Source organism: Scyliorhinus canicula, chromosome 6 (assembly GCF_902713615.1).
Source record: "Scyliorhinus canicula chromosome 6, sScyCan1.1, whole genome shotgun sequence".
Classification (NCBI taxonomy): domain Eukaryota; kingdom Metazoa; phylum Chordata; class Chondrichthyes; order Carcharhiniformes; family Scyliorhinidae; genus Scyliorhinus; species Scyliorhinus canicula.
The window spans coordinates 127,138,546-127,147,770 of record NC_052151.1 but is presented as its reverse complement, the minus strand read 5'-3'; the positions used below and the strand labels follow the sequence as shown (position 1 = coordinate 127,147,770).

General features: G+C 40.9%; 1 protein-coding gene across 1 annotated transcript in view; it reads right to left on the bottom strand.

Annotated features, from left to right (window-relative positions):
- Positions 1-281: 281 nt before the first annotated feature.
- tmem214 (transmembrane protein 214) overlaps positions 282-9,225 on the bottom strand; it is a 56,565-nt gene continuing 47,621 nt past the window's right edge. Inside the window, exons 15-17 of the mRNA XM_038800109.1 lie at positions 8,028-8,196; positions 4,467-4,618; positions 282-2,897 (exon numbers count right to left, since the gene is read on the bottom strand). Coding sequence (XP_038656037.1) covers positions 2,771-2,897; positions 4,467-4,618; positions 8,028-8,196 — 448 coding nt within the window. The 3' untranslated portion in view covers positions 282-2,770. The remainder of the gene's footprint in view (positions 2,898-4,466; positions 4,619-8,027; positions 8,197-9,225) is intronic.

The window sequence follows — 9,225 nt, the reverse complement described above, 5'->3', positions numbered from 1 at the left end:
TATCACAGTTCAGTCACTACATCAAAATTCTGGAATTCCCTCCCTAACAGTAGTGGATGTACCTGGCTGCACCTCAGGGGCTGCAGGAGAAGGCAGATCACCTCCACCTCAAGAGGGTAATAAAAATGCTGGTCTAGCCAGCAATGCCCACTTGCGTACAAATGAATAAAAAGAATGTATAGTATCCTGTATTGGAAATCTGCTTTGCAAAATAATTCCACATTGTTACAAGGATTAGTGAAGCTAGAAAAGTAGCGTTTACAAACATAAATAAGATAACATTGATTAAATATCCTTTTTATTTTCACCAGAAATAAATTCATGATTGAAATTTACAATGAGACAACACACTTGTTCTGCAGCAGAATTAACATGTATGGTCAATCTGCATATAACATTCACCACTCATCACACTGGTCCCATAATTAATATGTACATACAGAATCTTGAGTCAAAACTACCCTTTAATAAATTAGTCAATGAACAAGGTAACAGTATTTCACATCAAAAATCAATTAAAATGGAGGCAGGTGATAGGCCAAATAATTTTGATTATGCAAAATGGATTATAAACAAGAAATTTGTTTTTAGTACTTTGGTTGGAAGAGAAAGTGGAAGTAGAAGCAAACAACGACTGCGAAACAACCTCAATTTTATATAACTGCCAATGTAATGTACAAAATGAACTTTAAACTATATTCTAACTAATCTGTTCCAATTAGTTAAACAGTACAAATGTTGGCTACATTTTCATAAAGACTGTTGCAATCTTCAGTGCATTACTTTCCAATAATTTGTACATCATTTGAAGAACATGTTGCTACAGTGAGGCTAGTTGACATTGGAAAAACTCTAATGGAAGAATGACACTTAAAGGGAGCAAAAATATTTCTGCAAGTACCTCCACATCACTTTGGTCTTCTGAAAAAAGTTGATGAAGCATTTGACAACAAAATAATGCATGCTTTTAAATGAAGTCAAGTACAATTGGACATTGCATGCATTTTATAAATGTATTTTATATGAAAGGTTCGCTAGGTTAAGATAGTACTCCCTTTCAAACACAAAAATCAACTGCAAATTTTCAAAGAACAGGGTGCCATTTCAAGCAATTTCCTTTCAATCATGCAATTACCCAGATGTGAGCAACTGGGCAGGCATAGAACATAGACCTAGCGATACAGAGGCCTAGTGATAATCTGGAACTTTCTTTACACATTACCAAATAATTTTACACATTACTGGACACCAATGTGATCCAACATATACATAATATATATTTAGTCATCCAAAAACTGAGCCACAATATACTTATTTTTTTGATGCAAAGTTTATTATAAATTTTCTTCAGTTTACCAGATAGAATGCAGCAGCTATGATCTGCGGAATCCTCATGCATGCAGATCAAATACATTGACTTGACCTGGGCATTGATTAATCACGAGTAATTTGAATGTTATACAAAAAAAAAAGTGTGTCAGTGTCAATATGCAAGATATAGAACAATTAGAATTTCTGCATGTAAAGTCTTGTACTTTGTGCAAGTCAATACATTACAAAGTTCGGATATTAGATGCGAAAGAATAAGTTAGAATGGGATAACAGCATCCCTATCACTAGTAGGGCAACTGACAAGACGTCATCTGGAAATTTGCTCTTTTGGAATGTGCAGTCAAGTCAGACAGTTACCTTAATTACATGGATTGATGGACTGGTAACTGTTACAATACAGCAATATAAAAACAGCAGAAAGAGAGGGGTACTTGCTTTAAAATACCTCTGCCACACCATGACGGAGGACATTTAAAAATGTTTAGTGGAACCCTAGTTATGCCTTTAAAATGGACATTGTTGAAATGATCCTGGTTACATGGTCATTGTTTCAGTACTATTGAAGAACATGAAATTTTAGGCCATTTGGTAAGAGGATGCATGTCTGATGTAAAGGTATAATAACCACTACAGGCAATTCAAGAAGTGCTGATTTCAGGTCATTGATCAGTATTTACAATATTAATGAATAGAAGCAACTAGAAATTAGAAATGCTTGATTGCCGAGAGGACTATTTTACCAAATTAAAAATTACCAGACAAAATATGGTTGGAACCCATTTCAAATATCATCATTGCCAAAGTTAATGAGTACTGTTCAACTAAAATGCCAAATCTGATAGCATGACAAAATATTTTTCCATAGAACCTTGACAGATATCATGCAGCGTGAATGGCTTTAATAATTTACTACAAATGGAAACAAACCACTGCAACTCTACTAAACAAATGTCATCAGTTATTACTGTTGCAGTTACTTAAAAATACAAGCTGCCCCATTAAATTTTAAGCATACCTGGCCTGCATGGCAATGGATTTAGTTTATAAAATACTGTAATCTTATCAAACCATGTTGAAATCAAAATCTAATTACTGCGGCAATGTATGATTGGCTGTGTTCTTACACCACGTGAAACATTTCTGAACATTGCAGCTTTAAATTAATGTTTAAACAATGTTGTAATGTGCAGAAAAGAATGTGAAAAGTCAATAGAAGATACAACAATCAACACCTTTAACAATTTTGAAAAAAGTGGGTACAAAATACATGCACTTGCTAGGTAAAAAGTGTCTTAACAAAAGCAAAGAATTAAGTGGCATTTATACTTTTAGTTCAAATAGATTTCAAATCCTCTCCACAGCAGGTAACAAGGTTAATTCTCTTCAAGAATGCTCCAACTGAACTGCTACTCCCAAAATGGTGTATGCTTCTTGTCATTTAGTGATTGGAGATCATGGAGGAGGCCCAGTTTTTGACAGCTGTTGTCATGTTCTGTAGATAACTCCATGTTAAATGTGTAGTGTTCACACAATGTGTCTTCATACAGTCCCAGCTGATTTCACCCCTGAAGTTTAGCAAACAGGCAAGATGTAGCATAAACATTAAGTATTGAAGGTTTGTGGATTTTAATAGTGTACACAGAATAGCGTCCTGTTTCAGTATTGTTCAACACTTTAATCCTACACAGGAGACATTATAGAAATCTCTTTCAAAGGACAGGCATAAAAAGATGGAATTGTTCTTAACAGGGAGAAAATTATCAACCGATACCACAGTAAATGAATTTAGGGTAAATAGCACAATGTTCTGGCTAGTTTCACAGAACGATATTTGAATTTTGAAATCAGAATAGCGCAGGAGGTTGCCATTTGGGTAGCAGGGCAGCAGTGGTTAGTACAGTTGCTTCACAGCTCCAAGGTCTCAGGTTTGATTCCCGGCTTGGCTCACTGTCTGTATGGAGTCTGCACGTTCTCCCCATGTCTGCGTGGGTTTCCTCCGGGTGCTCTGGTTTCCTCCCACAGTCCAAAGCTGTGCAGGTTAGGTGGATTGGCCATGCTAAATTACCCTTAGGGTCCAAAAAGGTTGGGTGGAGTTACAGGGCTTGGATGGAGGTGTGGGCTTGGGTAGGGTGCTCTTTCCAGGGGCTGGTGCAGACTCGATGGGTCAAATGTCCTCCTTCTACCCTGTAAATTCTATAATTCAGTTCATAGAGTCTACACTGGCTCTTTCAAAGAACAATCTATTTAGTCCCACTGCTACCATCTCTATATCCCCACAATTTGTTTCCTATCCAACAAGGCGAATTAGATAAATATCTGAAATGTCTGTTTCATGGAGATTGAGTTTGTGTCTGAAAACAAAGTGGTTCAAATAGGTTTTGAAAGACCACAAAGCATGGCCATTGCGTATTGAAGCCAGCCAGGCTACTCTGGATTCATAACTGCTAAAATAATAGCGACAATTCTCCAGTCTCATGGCCGTTAGCCAAGATGGTCACATTCCTGGAGGACAGGTATCCATTTTAAGATCACAAAGGACATCATAGAGGGAAAGAGGAAGATGAATCTGATAAAGCATAGTGTAAAATCATTTTGCTATAGACACCTGGGAGACCCTTGCAATCAAGTTTAGAACAAGAAATGTCAAGGTCTGTACCCAGGAGCAAAATAATGCAGGTGGTTTGTAAAATGTGGTGTTAAAATGATAGCCCTCAGAAGGAACAAGGCACATAGTTTATTAATATCCCTCCCGCATTTAAGGAAAAAAAAAGAAGTGTTCAGCCAAATATAAGGAAGTCTGTGAAATTAAGTAGCTCAGCAATTCACATCTACACTCCTATCACTAAATGCTTTTTAAATCCGTCTGGAGAGATCATAGCAGCACAACCAAAAGGTGCATACCAAAAGTGGAGACTGCTGTGCAGTATTATTGCTGCACCACAGTTTAGCAATCATTATGGAGTACCGGCAATTGATAAGTGTTCACATCTATTGTATGACCAGCATAACTGTACCCAAGAGAAGAGCCAAGGTACACCTATATATGCCACAGTAGTCAGGTAGGCATCTTAGAAAACCTAGGCTTTGTGAGCAGTCGGAATGGGTTCAAAAGTACACAGATCAGAGATACTTACTTGCAAGAATTGGCAAGCTGTTTCCACCACTGTTTCATTACCATTTCCATATATTCCAAAGCTGGAAATAGGTAATTCTGATGTACAAAGAGAAGCAATTCCTTGATATACTGTACAAATTGCAACACTGCATCTGGGAGATTAGAATGAAGCTGTAAAAAAAAAAAAAGTTAATCATGGTAGTCAGAAACAAAAAAAAAAATCAAAATTTTGGGGGGCATGGTGGCATAGTGGTGAGCACTGCCACCTCACAGCTCCAAGGACTCGGGTTCAATTCCTGCCTCGGGCGACTGTTTATGTGGAGTTTTCACTTTCTCCCCGTGTCTGTGTGGGTTTCCTCCCACAGTCCAAAGATGTGCAGGTTAGATAGATTTGCTATGCTACTTAGTGTCCAAAAAGGTTAGGTGGGGTTACAGGTGTAGAACATAGAACATACAGTGCAGGAGGCCATTCGGCCCATCGAGTCTGCACTGACCCACTTAAGCCCTCACTTCAATCCTATCCCCATAACCCAATAACCCCTCTTAACCTTTTTGGTCACTAAGGGCAATTTAGCATGTCCCATCCACCTAACCTGCACGTCTTTGGACAGTGGGAGGAAACCGGAGCACCCAGAGGAAACCCACGCAGAGAGAACGTGCAGACTCCGCACAGTGACCCAGCTGGGAATCGAACCTGGGGCCCTGGCTCTGTGAAGCCACAGTGCTATCCACTTCTGCTACCGTGCTGCCTCTCTAGGGGTAGGAGGCGTGGGCTTAAGGAGGCATTGGCTTAAGTAGGATGCTCTTTCCAAGGGCCGGTGCAGACTCTCGATGAGCTGAATGGCCTCCTTCTGCACTGTCGGGATTCTATGAAATTAAGTTTAATCCATGCTTCAGACTTTTTCCAAGTCCCTGTATGTCAAAAATCCACAAAAAGCAGGAGTCAAAAACAAGTTATACAAGACAGCCAGGAGTGAACTGAAGAAAGGGATTAGGATAGCTAAGAGGGCATGAAAAATCTTTGGCGGGTAGGATCAAGGAAAACCCCAAGGCCTTTTACACATATGTAAGAAATATGAGAATGACTAGAGCGAGGATAGGTCCAACCAAGGACAGTAGCCGGAGATTGTGTATAGAGTCTGAAGAGATAGGAGGGGTCTTGAACGACTACTTTTCTTCAGTATTTACAAACGAGAGGGGCCATATTGTTGGAGAGGACAGTGTGAAACAGACTGGTAAGCTCAAGGAGATACTTGTTAGGAAGGAAGATGTGTTGGGCATTTTGAAAAGCTTGAGGATAGACAAGTCCCCCGGGGCTGACGGTATATATCCAAGGATTCTATGGGAAGCAAGAAATGAAATTGCAGAGCCGTTGGCAATGATCTTTTTGTCCTCACTGTCAACAGGGGTGGTACCAGGGGATTGGAGAGTGGCGAATGTCGTGCCACTGTTCAAAAAAGGGAATAGGGATAACCCTGGGAATTACAGGCCAGTTAGTCTTACTTCGATGGTAGGCAAAGTAATGGAAAGGGTACTGAGGGATAGGATTTCTAAGCATCTGGAAAAACACTGCTTGATTAGGGATAGTCAGCACGGATTCGAGAGGGGTAGGTCTTGCCTTAAAAGTCTTATTGAATTCTTTGAGGAGGTGACCAAGCATGTGGATGAAGATAAAGCAGTGGATGTACATGGATTTTAGTAAGGCATTTGACAAAGTTCCCCATGGTAGGCTTATGCAGAAAGTAAGGAGGCATGGGATAGTGGGAAATTTGGCCAGTTGGATAACGAACTGGCTAACCAATAGAAGTCAGAGTGTGGTGGTGGATGACAAATATTCAGCCTGGAGCCCAGTTATCAGTGGCGTGCCGCAGGGATCAGTTCTGGGTCCTCTGCTGTTTGTGATTTTCATTAATGACTTGGATGAGGGAGTTGAAGGGTGGATCAGTAAATTTGCAGATGATACGAAGATTGGTGAAGTTGTGGATAGTGAGGAGGGCTGTTGTCGGCTGCAAAGAGACATCGATAGGATGCAGAGCTGGGCTGAGAAGTGACAGATGGAGTTTAACCCTGACAAGTGTGAGGTTGTCCATTTTGGAAGGACAAATATGAATGCGCAAGACAGGGTTAACGGTAGGGTTCTTGGCAATGTGCAGGAGCAGAGATATCTTGGGGTCTATGTTCATAGATCTTTGAAAGTTGCCACTCGAGTGGATAGAGCTGTGAAGAAGGTCTATGGTGTGCTAGCGTTCATTAGCAGAGGGATTGAATTTAAGAGCCGTGAGGTGATGATGCAGCTGTACAAAACCTTGGTACGGCCACATTTGGAGTACTGTGTGCATTTCTGGTCACCTCATTTTAGGAAGGATGTGGAAGCTTTGGAAAAGGATGTTGCCTGGAATGGAGAGTAGGTCTTACGAGGAAAGGTTGAGGGTGCTAGGCCTTTTCTCATTAGAACGGAGAAGGATGAGGGGCGATTTGAGGTTTATAAGATGATCAGGGGAATAGATAGAGTAGACAGTCGGAGACTTTTTCCCCGGGTGGAACAAACCATTACAAGGGGACATAAATTTAAGGTGAATGGTGAAAGATATAGGGGGGATGTCAGAGGTAGGTTCTTTACCCAGAGAGTAGTGGGGGCATGGAATGCACTGCCTGTGAAAGTAGTTGAGTCGGAAACGTTAGGGACCTTCAAGCAGCTATTGGATAGGTACATGGATTAGGGTAGAATAATGGAGTGTACATTAATTTGTTCTTAAGGGCTGCACGGTAGTATTGTGGATAGCACAATTGATTCACAGCTCCAGGGTCCCAGGTTCGATTCCGACTTGGGTCACTGTCTGTGCGGAGTCTGCACATCCTCCCCGTGTGTGCGTGGGTTTCCTCCGGGTGCTCCGGTTTCCTCCCACAGTCCAAAGATGTGCAGGTTAGGTGGATTGGCCATGATAAATTGTCTTTAGTGACCAAAATTGCCCTTAGTGTTGGGTGGGGTTACTGGGTTATAGGGATAGGGTGGAGGTGTTGACCTCGGGTAGGGTGCTCTTTCCAAGAGCCGGTGCAGACTCGATGGGCCGAGTGGCCTCCTTCTGCACTGTAAATTCTATGATAATCTATGATTAATCTAGGACAAAGGTTCGGCAGAACACCGTGGGCCGAAGGGCCTGTTCTGTGCTGTATTTTTCTATGTTCTATGTTCTAAATACCTCGGAAGTCATGACTTCCAATTCAGAATTACTCTCCTGAGCCCCGGGATTGTAAAAAAGGAGAGCAGTGCAAAATTATTAGGATATGTAGCTACCATGGACCCAAGCTGAACCAGCCTGGTTCCAGCGTGAAGAATCACTTGTGTAAGTCACTGACATTTCATGTAGAACAATCAAAACTCAAGGAGAGAAACCAGTGAATTTATCAATTTACCAGTGCAAAAGTGGGGATTAGAATTCTAGAAAGAACTGGAAGGAAAGCCAAGGAAATCTGTCCCAAATCTCATTTAATTGATTGGTCAGAATCTACAAGTGATATAATGCAATATTCCCTCAAAACCTGTTACATATATAGAATTATTGTAAAGCACTGTACTTACCCACTCAATAAGCTTGGGTAGATTTTCAGTGATCCATGCAATATGACTTGACAACATTTCCTTTGTATATACAACTAATTCAGTCAGCCTTCTCCAAACCAGATCAAGGTTTGGTCCAAACATAGTTACTGCCTCTGAATAGTAATAAGGGGTATTTGTTTCTATCCAACTGCAAAAATAACAGGAGCACAAGGACAGATCAGAAATGATGGTGTATGTTGCGTCAGAAGGGAGGAACACAGTAAATTAAGGGCCTTCAAAGATAGCAAGTTATTTGGTGGGAGAGGTAGTGCAAAAAAAGGTCTAAAATCCACAGTACATTATATGTACATAATCATGCAAAATGTGGTTTAAAAAAAGGTTGGTGGATTGCAGCCACAGCAGAATATAATGAGACAATAAAAAAAAAGATGGCAGGACTGTGTACTAAGTATTTATGGATAGAAGGTGTTTAAGGAAGAAAGGAACAATGATGGTGGGATGGTAGTATTGATTGAGAATACTGCAGTGCCAGAGAGGATGTCCTGGAGGAATCAAGGGAATAATTTATTTGTTTAGAATTAAGAACAATATAGGTGCCATTACACTATTGTATGTATTCTATGGACCAATAACTCATGGGACAGATGAGAGAAAAAAATTCAAGAGGTGCAAAAACTACAGTCCAAGGTCTACAGCACGGAAGGGCCTTCGCGTCTACGCCAGTCAAAAACAACTAGAGTACTCTAATCCCATCTTCCAGCACTTGACTCATAGCCTTGTATGCCTTGGCATTGCAAACGCGCATCTAAATACCTTGAATGTTATGAGGGTCTCTGCCCCCACCACCTTGTCAAGACGCGAGTTCCAGACTCCCACCACCCCTCTGGGTGAAAAAAAGTGTTTCCTCACACTGCTCTAAACAGCCTGCCCTTTACCTTAAATCCATGCCTCCTTATCATTAATCCTTCCAAGGGGAAACATTTCTTCCTGCCTACTCGCTCCATGCCCCTCAAATTTTATATATCTCAATCATGTTGCCCCGCAGTCTCCTCTGCTCCAAGGAAACAAAGTTTATCCAATCACTCGTCATAACTAAAACTCTCCACCCAAGGCAATGTCCCAGTAAATCTCCTCTGCACCCTTTCCTGCTATCACATCCCTCCTGTAATCCCTCTAGCTGTGGCCTCACCAGCATTTTATATAGTTGCAACATAAC